At 34.8% G+C, this 17,857-nt stretch overlaps 1 protein-coding gene across 3 annotated transcripts in view; it reads right to left on the reverse strand.

Moving 5' to 3' along the window:
* Positions 1–3,719: 3,719 nt before the first annotated feature.
* LOC149776068 (galactose-3-O-sulfotransferase 2-like) overlaps positions 3,720–17,857 on the reverse strand; it is a 62,296-nt gene continuing 48,158 nt past the window's right edge. For all 3 annotated transcript variants that reach the window (XM_089942329.1, XM_089942328.1, XM_089942330.1), the window contains exons 2-3: positions 9,473–9,546; positions 3,720–6,183 (exon numbers count right to left, since the gene is read on the reverse strand). In XM_089942329.1, the coding sequence (XP_089798455.1) occupies positions 4,995–6,183; positions 9,473–9,489 (1,206 nt within the window). In that variant the 5' untranslated portion in view covers positions 9,490–9,546 and the 3' untranslated portion in view covers positions 3,720–4,994. The remainder of the gene's footprint in view (positions 6,184–9,472; positions 9,547–17,857) is intronic.

Consider the following 17,857-nt stretch of genomic DNA (forward strand, 5'->3'; position numbering starts at 1 on the left):
TTAGTTTCCTCATTTCTCCCTCTATCTCTCTGGTGTTTTTCTCTCCAGACTTATTCTTCTTGATATATGTTTCTTCTGTGTCTCTCAAGACTTGGGATATGTTGCTTACACTTGAAAAAGGTGCCAATCCAATTTTTCCCCGTGTTATTTGCGATGTTTTTCTCGGAGTTATGAATTCGGATTGTTGTTGTTTTTCTATAGGCACAGGCAGGTGAGGCACATTCCTCTTTGGGTTCCATATCGGCATGGGGCATAGTAAATGTATCAACCATATTATCTCTTGCTTGTCTCAGATTTCTCACGTCAATTGTTCCTTTCATCTACCCGTCTTCATGTTTGTTGCAATGTGTCGGACCTGTTGCGCACAACTTTGATTTGTATAATTATTAGACAGTTGTCGATTCTTACACTCATACGGGTTATGGCCTGTTAGATCACATTTGAAACACTAACCACGATATTGACATCACGTTCATAAACTGAAACTCGTCCAGTAAAACTAGATCGGAAGCCTTGTTTTCTGCCCCTTTTTTACTAGGAATAATCGTATCAATTGATTATCTCAGGGTGTGATTTGTATATCTCTGACATGTGGTCATAAAAAGCAGCATTTAATTTTAGTTCTATTATGTCTTTGTTGGGTATTTCAAGTGTTAAATTCCGAGATGTCTATTGCTGTGAATCTCAGCTCCCTACGTATGAGCAGTATCAATTCAATTTGTACAAATTTGTCCATGAGTAATATGGGTCACAGTGGAACAAAATTTTGTTTTCTTTGGAAAAAGGAGGAATTAACTTTCCCCATTGCTTTATAGCTCCTGAATTCTAGACATGTGTTGGCCTTTTGCTGCTAGGCCAGTCAGAATATGTTCCATTCTAAATTGCCATCTCTAGTAACAGGTCTTACATTAATAGTTTGTGCTCTTCCTTTCTGTTCGCCACTAAAGGTTTGACGTGGCTATTTTCTTCCTCTGCCTCTATATGGGTCTTAACGTTTGTACTTACTTTATGTGTATTGCTTAGGTGGGTTGCATTTGCCATCACAGCTTATCTAAATAAGGATTTTGTTCAAGTTATCGTACAATGAAGCCACGTATACACAATGTTGGTTAGTGAGTGAATAATATGGATGTGACAATGTGCAATGAATAATGATTTGGTACCTTTGATGTCCAATGTAAGTTGGATGTACGATTGATGAAAATGGATATCAGATGTTTAGTCCTTTTACTCATCCTATTGTCTTGAATAATATTCTTCCCTCTCTCACTGTCACGGCCTGCACACGCTATCCATGCACTTAGCCCCTCTCACTGTTGCTCATTATGCTTTATTTCTCGACTGATGAGAGATATTTAGTAAGGTTACTGGTTTTTCGTTGCTCTCAATTGCTTGCTCCCACGTACTTGCTTTTAATGCCTTATGCCGATTAATACATACACATATTCTTTCACAATAATGCATGCGTCGAACTGTGTGGCTTCCAACGACATTAACATTCCACTCAAATAGCGAATCACTTATCCGTTGTTTGCATAGCTTCTCGGTGTGTAGTATCTTTACGGGCGTTTATGAGAACACACTTAATCCCACGGCTTCGCAACTCGAAAACCCCTGACGCGTTTTCCACGCAGGCTTGAGAGCCTTCCACGCGGATGCACACGAGTGACGAAAATCCTCAGTGAAGAAAGGTCTTGGAACTAGAAGGGTTCTGGGCTGGGGAGCAGTCCATAGATAATTATGATCTTAGTCAGGTCTTGAATATTTATGTGGGCTTTTGGCCATGACACTTAATAAGCTGACAGGTTCAGAAATTTATCAAACAGTTCTATTTCAAATTATTTTAACAGAACTTCTATTTATCATTTCTCCGACTGTCTTACTGTCCGCACAAAGAATTGCACATAATTTAGTTTAGGATCCAAATGAGAGTATATCAATTAATGCATACTCATTGATTGTACAATTTTGGGGATTCCAATATTCTGGATGAAATGTAAGATCAATGAAAATACGGAGAAAAAAAATCCTTGGAAATGCTAATGCGTTGACAGTTGTTTAATTATACCCTCATCTACATTAAATGTCCACATAATAAATAAGTGCCTGGCTTTACAAATGTGATTTAATCTTAATAACGACTACGGATGAAAATTTCTAACGTGTGTAAGCAAATTATTCAAATTAAGGACATTTGCTATCAACGAGTGCATAACGGATATATTTCATCGACTAGCTGGAAAACCCAGTCTTTTCACGAATGGTGTAGCCGCGAGTGAGAATACTTACGTTCTGCACCCACGAGGTAAAATGAGTAAGTTATTCACTGCAACAAAGCAAATACACATTTTATTTTACGTTCAAACCTACAGACGATTAACATGTATAACAGACTGAAGTAGCAGAGTTCATACTGTATCCCGCTCATAATGTCAGCGGTTTACCCATATGCTTGCCTTGTTTTGTGTATAATCGCTCATAATGTCAGCGGTGTACCCATATGCTTGCCCTGTTTTGTATATTATCGCTCAGGAATTATCAGTAGTAACATAATCTTCCTACCCGGTTCAAGCTAAAACAGTGCATAAGAAATTAAGTAAACAATTGCGGGATATGAACACGGTTCACCTGCATACGTACCACTAGAAGACGCAAGCGTCTAAAACTAGCTCAGATTTCTTTGTCATAATCGTCTCGACGACTATTGACGGGACGGCGATAAAATGTTTCTGGTATTCCGTTCCACTGAATTTTCAAAATTATTCCTCTTAAAAAAATTATTTAACGGTTTAGCATGAAATAAAATATCGATATTAAGTTGAAGCCGGGCCCCTCGTGTTTTTACTGTGCTTAATGTTTACGGTATACAAGATGTGTGAGTTAGGGTTAGGAAGTAGTTTTGAATATATATATTGATCTTTCGAAGAAAACAAGATATCTTTTTGGAGCTACAAAGTTTCGACTCGATAGAAAACACATTAATTCGATGTCGTTTTATCTTTCTAAAAAAACTGGGAACCAGTCTTTTTCGCAGTACTATGTATATTTCACGTACTGACACGCTCTGGTAAACTTTATTAAGTTTACTAAACCGAAATCGAGACTAAAGTTAACTCGAGCATGGCGAGCGCATATTATGTTAAGTAAACACAAAAATAGGCTAAAAGTACTAAAGCTGTTAATGGATTGAATGTCAAATAAATTATATTACCATGAACAATGAATTTGTTTGTCATTTTTTAAAACTCTTCTTCCTTGTAATATCTTCAAGTGTGAGAGTTGCTTGTTGTATTTGTTTTTATTTCGTTAATTTATAGCAGGTAAGTGTTGCGTGAGAAGGTGTTCATGTCACCTTCTAACCTATCTTCACAGTCCAGTGTATTCACTCTACACCTTTACTAATTCCTTATCACCTTTGGTAGACGTTGTGAACAAAAATTTAAAAATATATTTACTTTTAAGTTTATCTGAATCATACACTGTTCTGTTTGTGTATAATACAACAAAGGTCGATTCCATCCAAAACACTTACATAAACGAGACAGACAAACGTACAGACAGAAGACATATCTTTTTGCATGGAAAGCATTGATTAAACACACATTCATATATACACGTATATTCACTTTGATAGATACATGTACATTTTATGTGGTATATATTTATCATGCAAAACACTCACTCGTCATCAATCCATAAACATAATGAAAACAGACTCCTTTAATTGTATATTGGATTTATTACATCAATCCATGCATATAATGAAAACAGACTCCTTTAATTGTATATTGGATTTATTAACAACACCGCTTGACCTTAATATATCCCGCACATTCAGATGAACACATTTTTAAAACAGCTTTGTTCATGCATGCGCTAGACGCTTACAACGAGAAGGTGGGGCAGTTATTTATCGTAGATTATTAAGAATGCTTTAAATGGCTGGGGGGAGGGGGTAAGGTAAATATAAATTTAAAAGGACATATACAAGTTTTGATAGTTTTGTGAATACTGCAACACGATAAGCTGCTGTACAATATGCTTTGATGCTTCCGAAAAACCGCGAACTTGGGCATGGTGCAAAATTAGGAAAAGAGACTATGAAGGAGAAGCAACTTTCTCCAAGAATTTAAAAAACACGTTATACTATCGTCTAAATAGCACATTATACTATCGTCTAAATAACACATTATACTATCGTCTAAATAACACATTATACTATCGTCGAGAAAAATGTAAATCTGAGGCTGCAATTCAACAATAAGGGACACGTTTGGTACATCTTATCTACCATTCTTTGAACTATATCGGATACTTATCGGATACAAGGTTTCCGACCAGCCATGAGCAATTTATCCTGTCATAAGCGTTGTATAATTATGGTATCTAATAAATAATGACACTGAATGAGATCCTAGAGCTAAGAGCAGCTTGCGTCTTTTAATTACAAGTCATCTTTCGATAGGAAGTGTCAAGGAGTATCCTGGCTATATACCATGTCCGTTTTGAAAAGGCGAAATTATAATCCATAATTTTACATTTCTGATGTTTTACATATACATATTTGACAATGTGTATGAAGTATTTGTACTGAGTGGCTTGCAGAATAAACAGACTTCAGTTTCTCGAATATCTAAAGGATGGAAAGCGTGAAGTCTTTGTCATATATTAACTGATAAATTAAAGTACGCCGTATAAATGCACCAAAGAAAAATTTCAGCAAATAAAAGAGTCCGTGGGTCTAGTTCAACTTTTGTAAACGCATATTCTTATTTAGAAGAAATTCAGTATTTATTTAAAGAAAATGGCTTGGAATGAATTATAGCATTTCATATTACTGGTCTCTGTAAACACTTTTAGGACAGGAAATGGTCCCCGTTTCTATTTATGAATCTCACTTCCAACAGCCGGCACTAAGAAAATAAAGTACTTGTATTTTTGTTGTTTGGTGTCTTTAATTTTGAAAATAGAATTACGGACTATTATTGTTTGGGTTATAGCGTAATTCCATATTGTTGAAATGCAATAATTTCAACCCAGTCTTCTTCTTCATAGAAAATAAATTCACACATTTCATTTGTGACGTTAAATTGTTCATTCCATATACTAGCCTCTATTTCATAGATGTGTGTTGCATTCGGCTTGGGTTTACAAAAGTCTTCAACCTCCTCTCTAACTTGTTTGAATCTCAAAACCTCATCGAAAAATCCAGGGCCAGACAATTTAGCTTGGTCCCATAATCTTGTGAAAAAGAAATCATACAGTGCATAATCAACCGAGGCCCATTTCCGGTAGCGTCGTCTGTCATGAGGTTGTGGAAGTGTGACTTTTCTGTCCCAACCTCTTATGTGTAATCTTCTGTAAAGGATGTCTTGCATTTTCCAATTAAGCATCCTTCTCATTAGTACGACAGATTCGTCAAAATATTCTGCAATAATCACAAGATTAAAATCTTTATTCAGCTGTTTAACATGAGCGTCAATTTCCTCTGGTTTCTTTTCCAAAATTACTCTTGATGGTATACCAAATTCAACCGCTTGCCTATTATTGACCCATGAATGTATCGGGTCCTTTACATTTTCTGACTCGTACTTTTCAGGGTTATTCAGATAAATCTGAATAGGACTCGTTTCTGAAAGATTATAGATATATTTTGGTTGCATGTAATTCATACTTGATTTAAACTGGAGATACGGTTCTCGCAATATTCCTATATACACTGTATCATTTTGCATAAATGATCGGAATGCTTCTCTATTATAGATTACGTGACTAGCCATAATATCAAAATGTCTGCCCTTTGGTCTGGGATGTATATATTTCTCATGAATTGTTTCCGTTGAACTGATAATGTTCAAATACTTTGGCAAGACAAATGTGAGATTTCGTTGGACACCATATCGGAAGAAGATTGATGTCATCGTACCACTAGCAGCTTTATGCACTTTTAGGAAAACGATGTGGTGAACTTCGTGACCTCCATTTTTGCGAAAACTTTGTTCTTCAGCAACTTTACCCGAATCATTATCACTAAGCTGATGATTCTGTAATTTTCCATAAAGATATCTGATGAATGTTGGCCTGGTCTTGGTATTAGTGGCATCACTGTGTTTATACATCACTTCTGTCCACTCGAGTGCCAATACGAATATGGTTAAAAGTACGGCTAAGAGTGCCAGGAATCTGCAACACGCAAAAATTATAATTTTACTCGAAATTATTAACTTTATGGCATCAAAACTGAAATGTTTCACTCCACAACATATTAATTGCGGAATATTTCTTACATATATAATATGAAATTCTGGTACTAATGTGTAATATTGTCTTTACAATAAGGTAGTTTAATCGGAGATCGAACGAGCGACGACGAAGACGAAGTTACTGGCAAAGTTAAATATGCCTAAAAAAGAACACTTTAGGGACAAAATTTGCTTGGTTCCTTTAGATATGTGTCATTGCATGAAACGTAATGATTCCAATTTTTACAAATGAAACGGATGTTCTGCAATACGATTGGCTGTAAACGGTCACGTGATACTGAGCTGGACTGTTTTAGATATGGGTAAATTCTGGGACTCATTTTGGTTTTGTAATGTTTGTAATATAAATAAACATTGCAGACACATCATTGTGAAAAGACTGTTTCATCTTTTAAATTTTTCATTCAACAAATAGATATAAATTATACTCTTTGTTTACTTTTTCAAATATTCTTTGATTGAAATGCATAGTTTACAATGTTTGGCGTTCATTTACTACATACTCGCGCAAAATGGCTGATTACGGTGATTTTTCGCAGCAATTTCCGCGGCGTTTTCTGAACAATTAGATAACAAGGAGTTAAAAGAAATAATAGCAGCGATTGAATCAGATGAAGATGGATTTGAAGATAATGTGATGGATGTTACAAACGCTGAAAATGAAACAGAACAACATACTGATAAATTCCCTCACACAGCACCCCATGATCTCAGTCGCCTTTGCCATACACAACAAAAACGACAACAGCGTGGGAACTGGGCCGGTCATTTTTTGAGTTCGTTTAGGGATGCAAACCAAGATTCAAGAACTTATATGAGGAGGACATACAAGCTATTGAAATAAATCAATACCTAGAGGCTACTATACGAAACACAAAATGGGGCATAGGCGTTTTCAATGGCAATTTTTTAAATTTATTTTTACACGTGTGTGGGTGTTGGTGGCATGATGCATATTTATAGGTTACTGCATTTGTATAGGAAACTATGAAGCAGTTTTGCGGATGGAATACTGCACGACCTTGAGATTGCAGTATATCCATCCGAAAAAACGAGTTCATATTTTCCCATATAAATGCAGTTATCTTTTTATTATATGCTCATTTTCTTTTTAGATCTAAGGCTTAATTATATAAATAAAATGTACTACATGAAACAAAGTAACTGAATGTATACCGTATTCCAAACTAAATACAAAAGCGCAAATTCATCATTACACAACAACATTATTAATGCGCACATAACTCCGCCCATATAAATTTGAACTTAGTCGTGCGCTAAACATGACTTTGGAAAGACAATGACGTTTTTGTCTACTTAAAATTGAAATTTAGAGTCATACTGTGAATGAATGCGCATTGCGTCAGCTTTTCCATTTGGTCTGGAATTAATAGATGTTGGTAATTTTGTCCATTCTAAGAAATTTCGTGATTATGGACTGGATTCATATGGGCAAATTGTATATAAAATACATCGGACTGAAGCAGCGAGGAAGGAGCGTGTTGACATCTGCAATTGTTTCATGTTCTGTCAATGACTACTTGAAATCAAAATGTGGGCAAAATATGAAGGCTTTCAATTGCAATTATCAAAAAGGCGCTATGGAATTTAATGTTTATTTCATTTTGAGTGCAGTAAGAAGGATGTAATTGCACTTGGAATATAGTCGCAATTACAGTAAAATGTCGAAATGTGTAATCAAGCTTGAAAACCCATGGCATGGCTCATGTAATTTGGATTTGCAGAACTAAGAAAGTACATTTTGAGACAATTCCGGATGTAAAACTGTAAGTATATATATTGCCATTATTATTAAAAGCCAAAGGAGACAGTTTGTGCCTTGTAACTTGCATGTTATTTATAGGTACCCAGCAGTTTTTATGAAATCCGGCTCTATCGCCAAAATCCGAAAGATTGTATCAGAAAAGTTAACTCAGAATGCAGCAAAGCATCTGGTATGTGGCAGTCACGACACATCTGCTTTAGTTCATTCAGAAACAAATTTAATAAACCAAAATGTAAAGCGCCTGCTACACGAGTATATATGATTTGCTTACAAAGTAGTTCAAAATACACTAGTGGGCTCATGTGTCCTGCATGTGGGTGCAATACGATGGTGTGCAGTATCGTAAAATACTGAACGATTCTGACGACGTAAAGTTAACGGAGACAATTATGAGCATATAATAAGACCACTTACACAAAAGTAAAAACACATATTTATGAGGACATTATTCAAAGGCTGAATAAAGTTTTTAAATGGCAAATCTACCATCTCCACCAATGTGACTTAACACAATTTAATCATGTAGATAATACTCCATAAAGATCTTTATTTTACTAATTTAAATTATTTTGGATGTGTAATCATTAATTCTTTCCAGCACTCCAGCACTCAACTGTGCAACCAAACAGAACATATGGCCGGTTTGCGAGCAACTTTACATTTAACAATTGCATATTTAATTTCACATTAAATAACTGAAAGGGTCTTGCTAAGTATTAATGCTGATGAAAAAGATATAAAATGTTATTCCTGTATACTAAAATTAAAAAAGAATGTAATTGTTTTGTATGAAAAGAAATGTGCTGTTACCATGGGTAGCCACTGCCTAAAATATAAAGTATGCAGTTGCCGAATAGAGGTAACTGTGAGTCTGGTTACATTTCATATGATATTAGACCACTGAACGGGTATTTATCGATGTGTCAATTTTACCTAATCGGTCACAAAGTAAATAAAGACCTTCGTCCTTCGAACTGTATTTACTTTGTGAGTGATTAGGTAAAATGTACACATCGATAAATACCCAACCATGATAATTTAATCCTATTATTAAAAAATGATAAAAGGTAAATAAGGTCTCCCGGAACATGAAATTACTGATGTGTATTGCCGTTTCATGGGGCAGTTTTAAAAAAAATCAAATCGGATCCGTGCGATTTGGTTTAGATGTTACATGTCAACAAAGTAATAGAAAGTTTCATTAGAATGAATTGGAGTTGTCCGCAAAGCGAATCACATTTATAAACGAACTAAGTATGAAGAGTTGCTTTAATAATGTTTCTTATAGAAATCACATGTTTCAAATTAACGTAACATTAATGAACATTTAATTACAAATTTATCTTTTTATTAGATTCACCTTGCAGCATACCTAAAATTGTAGTCCCGTGAAAATGAAATTTACTTTTGCAACACAACTTACCGTGTTTTCCCCTTCATTACTCAATCGTTTTCTTGAAACCTATGTTTGTATTCCTCTTTCGCCAGTCTCTTGTACTGAAAATGGAATATATCGTAGTACAATTTGTGAAAATGAGATAGTTTTGAATACATTTGATGGTATTTAGAAGTTCGAAATAATACTTTGCACTACTCAATTCGTAAATAATTGTAACACCTTGAAATCAGATGTACTTACAATTGTGATATAAATACCACAAACGTAGGAATGCATACTTATGTGTAGGATGTTTGGATTGAGGAAAACTTACGCTTTCTGTTATGTTACCAACATATTAGTAGCACAGCTCTGAGATATAGGTAAAACCAAAATGGCATTTGGGTTACTCGCGGAAATAACATTACGACTGTCACTAGGGTAAATAACATTACGACTGCCACTTTCGAAAAGTAGCTTTTGTGGTATAAGGGAAAATATAACAGTAAAAATTATATGGATTGTACATGACATGATATCGTGGGGACAAGTGGAAAGTAGTACCTGAAAACATCCTTAGATCTGACATGAAATAATACTCTACAGTTAAAGGAAATTAGACGTGAAATCAATATATCAGTTTCCCTTTAGTCCATACATTTTATTTTATTTAGGGTTAACAAAGTGACACAATGGGTCCAGTGGGAGATGACATATGAAAAACGCCTTATGGTTTGAATAGGGGGTGGGCCGGTTTGATGACAAGGAGAATTAAACATGGATAAGTCTGAACAATCCCCATCTCAAATGAGCAACAGAAATACTACTAACCAAAAACATTAGCTACTGACAAACACCGATATGCACTGGTCATCACTCACGCTTACTGAAAAAAGAAGTGTAATTGTAAGATGAAAAGAAAAAGGGTTAAATCACACACATACACCCCCCATATATATACCATAGAGCATTTATAAAATTTCACAAGTGCGAAACACTGCATGTGTACTACACACGTTTGAACTCAGTACGAAGCCTTTGTCTTTGTGTCTGGATCCACCTGCAGTGGATATTTAAACCCAGAGTGGGTTTTTGTTAGTATCCTAACAATGACATCTTCTATTCCACATAATAACTTGAAATTGACTTTGTTTTTCTGCGATTTCATATAATAACAGAAACATTTGCATATACATCCTCCTACACATAAACATACAAAAGTAACATCACTGAGGGAATATCGATTTTAAAAAGAAAAAGAAGGACGAGCGAGAAACTATTTGTAATGCGTACAATAAATAGAATATATACTTGTTCTAAAAGCAAGAAGAGGAAACGAGAAAGCAACACGAGACGAAAATGCTTAACAGTGGAGAGAGTGAATATAGTTTAAACAGAACTGTCAGTGTCTTACAGGACACGTTGTAGGTTGTAGAACAACTGAGAGCAATGTATAAATCCTCTTAGTCGAAATCCAAGAGAAGGTGATCTTCACATACATATAATCATCTAAACCTCCAATGGCACCAACTACAGCTGAGTGGCCAGCAGCGGCAGAAACTACCATGACCACTACAGTAGCAGTAGGACTTCGACGTAGGTTAGGATTTAGGTAGATTAAACTAGGGTTCAAGTGTCCATGTTTTATAAAGCATGCTCGTGGTTGGCAAGACTTCTTTGTATAGGGATAGACAGTTATGAGAGGATCAAATTATTTTCCAAATAAAAGTCATCAACACAGCGACGATGACGTTCTTTCCGAGCTCAAACAGTACAAATTGGTTTGACAGAGATTAGCTGTGCAACGATATACCGTTATACCGGTATATTGGGGTTTGCTGTTTTTGCAATACATACAACAATGTGGATTTCTGTACCGCAATTTTTTCTCTATCTTGCGTTCATCCAACAAGTCCATGTATACCGCCATAATGTTTGCTATTTAATTCAAGAACCGTATTTTTTCCAGATGCACGCTTAGCACGAGATTGCAAGAGAATGTAAAGAAATATGCACAGTATACCATTATTCGTTCCATGTTTAATTGCGAGTGGCAAGTCAAAGCCAGGCTATTTTTCCAATTATAAATAATAATGTATACACCTCACTAATGTATTCAACACAGATATTTAAGTCCTGTTCGTGATGACATTAAATGAACAGTACTCAAGAGTCCGGGTAAGTAATAACACTAAATTAACGTCCTTGTTCGTAACGACACTAAATGAACAGTCATCATAAGTCCGTGTAAGTAATAACACTAAATGAACATTACTCAAGAGTCCGTGTTCGTGATGACACTAAATGAACAGTACTCAAGAGTCCGTGTTCGTAAATATATAAAGTCCTCTGAAATATTTTTTATCCAATTATAACTGCAGAGAGAGGCAAGGGCGAGACAGAGAGAACAATACTAGAGAAAAATGTATATGCAAAATAGAAGCAGATGCAAAGTTAGAAAGAGGAGAAAAAGACATAAAGAGAGAGAAGATAAAAAAAAATGCAGATGCAGAGAGAAGAAAGGTACACGGGCGGGGGGGGGGGCAAGAGCGAGACAGATGGAAAGAGAAGAAAGCGAAATGCAATATAGATTAACAGAATTACAAATGGCAGGCAGAGCACGCTTCCACACTTGTTCAGGTTTTAATGTTACCAGAAATATTAGGTTGGTACCCCCATTTCAAGAATAAAGGTAACAAATATTTTCGTCACTTTGACAAAACTGCTGAAAATTTAAAATGGGCAAAAGAGCATCAGACTGTATCAATACAAAGTGTATTTATTGGCAGAGCTATGTATTCGCAAAGCTCATTAAATCCACACTTCACTGTCAGTACAACATAGTGCTGATTATGATGCGGTTAAAGAGTTATGCGTTGTTACTGAGGGATATCGACGAAGATTTTGGAATTGTAGAAATGAAACTTTACAAAGACATGTCAAATTTGCAAGAGAATAAAGAACAACTATTTGTGAGGTTGTGCCGTGAAGGTTGATCAAAGATTATGACCACCTCAGACAGTCATATCAATTGATGAGTTAAAGAATATCATCCATAATGATGACAAGACATATGTGGATGAAAGAAGGCGAAAACGTTGGAAAATGACGTTCGCACAGCTGTTGATTATTCCTTGACTCACAAAGTGTCATTAGTTAATAAATCACTTTCTCCGATGCTTTTTGAGAAATGATCATCTCAGGCTAATACGAGTACTTCCAAATCTCCATCTGGCACTAGTTTTAGAAATCTAACTTCCGATAAATCTGATCTCAAATCTCTTACTACGTGAAATTATTGTAAAACGAAAAGTCACCTTAAGTCTGATTGCTAGAAGCTGACCAATATGCAACAGAAGAAAGGCATCTCAAATGCTCTTCTTTTAAAGAGGTCAAGGGCATGGTCTTGCATGGAAAGCAATACATTGGTTGAGTCAAACAAATCCCCAGTCTTATTTAGATCTGAAGAATTACAAACTGTTCACGTCGAAAGCTTCCGCCTCACTTTTGTGGAATTCTGTCAAGCCTATTCCTATTATAATATTAAGGAACACTGGGAATTTTCAGAGTTGAATGTTATTAAGTACTTTGCCATTTTCTGAAAGTCTTATTCTAGCTAAAGTGTTCTTATTCATGGAGTAGAGTGCGGATTTGTTATGTTTCTTTCCACTGAGTAAATATTCATCAGATTTAGTCTCAGGAGCTGTGAGAGTCGGAGTACTGATTTCTTTACCAATCGAAAGTATTCCGTTATCGCTAGACAATGACGAAGCTGAGATAAGTTCGTGAATAATCCACTTGATACTGACAAGCGTGGTTTTCTCGTTTTAATCAAAATGAAATTCCCGATTTATATCGTGCTTGTGCGGTTACCAGAGCTATAGCCAAAATAACTTCTGGGAATGATGTTGATCAGGAAATTATTCCTTTAGCTGACATATGTTTTGGTCCGTGTTTGATGAGGTCACTTTTGCTCCTAGCATTTAACAATCAATTGATATTGATCACAATATTCCTTTGGTTACTTTTCATTCGCACTTTCCTAATCAGCTTCACAAAAAAACATAATCACTCACTGACGAAGAAAAACACGATCATGAGATAACCTGTTTGTTTCAGAGCGATATTAGCGAAACTGAAACCACATAATTTGTTATTTTGCAAAGAATATATAACATATATTATAAATAAATGGAGACCACACGTGGGACCATTATAATAAAATGGAGACCACCTTAGGTACTCTCTGGTGACAAGTGGTCAGTGAGGGATTGTATTGTTTATTCCGAGGTCATATCAACGGGAAAATATAAGTCTAGGCCATGCAACTACATTGGCTGGTCATTTAGGACCAGTAGGAATTATCATAACATATTGAACAATTTGCATTGATTGAAAATTAAAAATGTTGACTGTTATAACCAAATATCTTATCACGATTTTGAAATAGTAGGAAAACCCTGTCAGAAGATACTTAGGGCCCGTCTGCAATATATTCCTGCTGTTGATGAGCCATTAACATAATAATGGTTCAATGTGTATGTCCCTTACCTAAGGCCAAGTCATGCAATCAATACTTGTTGACCATAATGTGTGCGTCCACGAGATGCCCAGATGCAATTCATTAAAGATATATTAAATTTGTACCCATAGTAAAGCTTAGATAGTGCTGTTTGTACATTGATGGCTTTCCCAAATCAGTTCAGTCCGATCAAGGGTCAAATTATATGTGTGGCATGATCCCACTTATGACTGACATAAATTAATTATGCATCTATTTTGAACAGATACTTTCATTGGTGATAAGAGATAAAACATCGGAACAACCTGGTGATAATGTCGCTAGCATCATTACAGTGAGCAAAACCAGTTTCATCACATATCAAGAATTAAATAGCACACAGATCAGAGTTTTTTAGGTTCAGGCCAACATTATATTCAAGAGGGGTGGTCAAAAGGGCAATACAGAAATTGATTTTAGATCATGGAACACCAGGCCATAGATATTTCAGAATCTCTATATAAAAAAACATGTTTATATGCAATTGTTCAGAACCAGAATTGATCAGCGTGATGCTGATGATAATCAAGAAGATCAAAAAAGATTTTTAATATTAAACTTTGTTAAGAGGAAAGAGATCTTGACGAGGGTCAAATTGCAATTACCGAATACGGTGTCTTTAAAACGGACGGAAAAATGTAATAGTTCAGGCTGAGATGGATTGACTGCACTGTGTAATCCCTATTGATTTTCTAATCAGATTTAGGCAGATTTCATTGCAGATCAAATGATATGGATACATTGTAGGAATCTTGCGGAATTTCGAAGTCAAGGAGTCACCGCGGGATTATGAAAGAAAAAAAAAATGCCGGAAGACACATCAAATCTGGTGATTGGCATCTTATATAAAATTATTGAATGTAGGCGTGCATCAGGAACTATTGCAGCTCGAATTGATAACGTTATACAATCAATAATCAGTGATGATCGAAAATAATTTATGAATGGTATATTCATTGGCGATAATAGTAGGTTAAAACGCAATGAAGTGGAATAACTAGATAAGTATAGGCTTTGAAAAAGTCTTTGATTTCAATTAACTGGAACTGGAAGAGGTGGTTTGCCATCTTTCAATTTGTGTGATTCTTTTTTTTAAAAAGTGGTTCAAACCGTTTTCCGATAACTCTAAAAGTTTTGTTACATATTATGAACGTGTGTCGTCATTATTTAGTCTTGTGTGACGAAATACCTGATATGGCATGACTAGACCACCATAGAATCCAATATTAATAAGTTGACGTGTTAGCGCACCATATTATTTTTATAAATCTATTTTTTCCTTGCATCGTGTGACGCCTATATTGCTTGCGCGGCACGTGCGTAATACATGTTACCGCGCGCGACTATATATAATACTTAGGGATCTTGATTGGGACAGCCATTAGAGGGAAGCTCGTTGTACGTTTAGCTGTTGGGGCGGGATCGCCATTGTGGTTTGCCTAGTTCGAGCCAACGAGTTGGGTGGGTTATATTCTTTTGAGTTCAAATTAATGTTCAGTTTCGCAAAACACGTTCAATGTTATGTTATATGCTTGCATTGTTTTCTCATAATTTTAGTTATTTCACCAAGAGTGCATGGCTTATGTAATTTGGTAGCGATATATTATTGACAGGGATATGAGCGTATATGCAGTACTTGTTTGTAGGTTATTTTGTCGCTTTTGTCGCTATCAGAACTAAATTTGAGGATATTTGTGTATATATAATATATACGCTCAGATGGTATTAACCCGATTATAATCAGAAAACATTATTTGGAAAGTTTTCTCGTATTTAGTAAAACAGGCATGGATAACTAGGTGTGGATAACTGGGTGCGGACTAACTAGACGAAACTAGAGACCGCTGTAGTGAGGAGAGATGAAAGACCGCTAGAAGTGGCAACGTGCATGCGCATGGAATGCTTGGGTGGTTGAAGTGACCGAGCCGGGAAAGTGGGTCAACAACATCATATGAAATGTCAAGCAAACACTAGTCATGCGTAAGAGAAATCTTATGTGTTTGACTATAGGGAGAAATGTCATGGTGTTTGACTATAAGAGGAATGTTGTTATTGTTTTTGACTACAAAGAGAAATGTCAGAATAGTGGTTGATTATAGAGAAAAGAGACACGTTAGTGTTTGACTAAGATAACTTTATAGTTATTGAACATTCCAAATTATGTGTTCATTATTGTTTTCCATTGGATCCATACTAAGTACCTTTGTATTTATTCTAGTGTCCTGTTTCTTTATTTTGCAATCATTAGTGCGAAAGGATTAATACATTTGTCATTGTCACTCGCATACATGTTATTAAATGTCATTCAGTCTCAAAGGGTGATAGTTCGATTACGTTACAACTTGAAAGTGGATGTTATCAAGGAGACTCCTTTCTTCGTAACTATTTAGCACCAGTTTCGAGATTTTAGCGATAAATATAAAATAAAATGTTGGTTTACTGATCTTTGATGCCAGTGTTTCCATAACCAAATCGATGCGATTGATGCTTCTTGGTGAATCTCAGCACTATCTCAAAGCAATTCTGCATGTTTGTGCCCATTATATTGAAATAATTACCCTATTGTCTGGACTTAAATGTAATATAAAATAATTCCCCTGTTATCTGGACTTAAATGTAATGTAAAATAATTTCCCTGTTATCTGGACTTAAATGTAATGTAAAATAAATAATTTCACTGTTATCCGGACTTAAATGTAATATAAAATAAATAATTTCCCTGTTATCAGGACTTAAATGTAATGTAAAATAATTTCCCTGTTATCTGGACTTAAATGTAATGTAAAATAATTTCCCTGTTATCTGGACTTAAATGTAATGCAAAATAAATAATTTCTCTGTTATCTGGACTTTAATGTAATGTAAAATAAATAATTTCCGTATTATCTGGACTTAAATGTAATGCAAAATAAATAATTTTTCTGTTATCTGGACTTAAATGTAATGTAAAATAAATTATTTCCGTGTTATCTGGACTTAAATGTAATGTAAAATAGTTTCCCTATTATCTGGACTTAAATGCAATGTAAAATAAATAATTTCCCTGTTATCTGGACTTAAATGTAATGTAAAATAAATAATTTCCCTGTTATCTGCACTTAAATGTAATGTAAAATAAACAATTTCCCTGTTATCTGGACTTAAATGTAATGTAAAATAAATAATTTCCCTATTATCTGGACTTAAATGTAATGTAAACTAATTTCCCTATTATCTGGACTTAAATTCAATGTAAAATAAATAATTTCCATGTCATCTGGACTTAAATGTAATGTAAAATAAATAATTTCTGTTATCTGGACTTAAATGTAATGTAAAATAAATAATTTCCCTGTTATCTGGACTTAAATGTAATGTAAAATAAATAATTTCCCTAGTATCTGGACTTAAATGTAATGTGAAATAATTTCCCTATTATCTGGACTTAAATGCAATGCAAATTAAATAATTTCCCTGTTATCTGGACTTAAATGTAATGTAAAGTAAATAATTTCCCTGTTATCTGGACTTAAATGTAATGTAAAATAAATAATTTTTCTGTTATCTGGATTTAAATGTAATGTAAATTAATTTCCCTATTATCTGGACCTAATGTAATGTAAAATAAAAACAATTCCCCATTATCTGGACTTAAATGTGATGTAAAATAATTTCCCCATTATCTGGACATAAATTACATGTAAATAAATAATTACATTATGATCTGGACTTAAATGTAATGCAAACTAATTTCCCTATTATCTGGACTTAAATGTAATGTAAAATAATTTCCCTCTTCTCTGGACTTAAATGTAACATAAAATAAACAAAGGCTTTATAGATTAGAAACGCGACAATTTCGATTGCACGAATATGTTTCCATACACACT

Source organism: Sinohyriopsis cumingii, chromosome 18, assembly GCF_028554795.1.
Source record: "Sinohyriopsis cumingii isolate HCF-2022 chromosome 18, ASM2855479v2, whole genome shotgun sequence".
NCBI lineage: Eukaryota > Metazoa > Mollusca > Bivalvia > Unionida > Unionidae > Sinohyriopsis > Sinohyriopsis cumingii.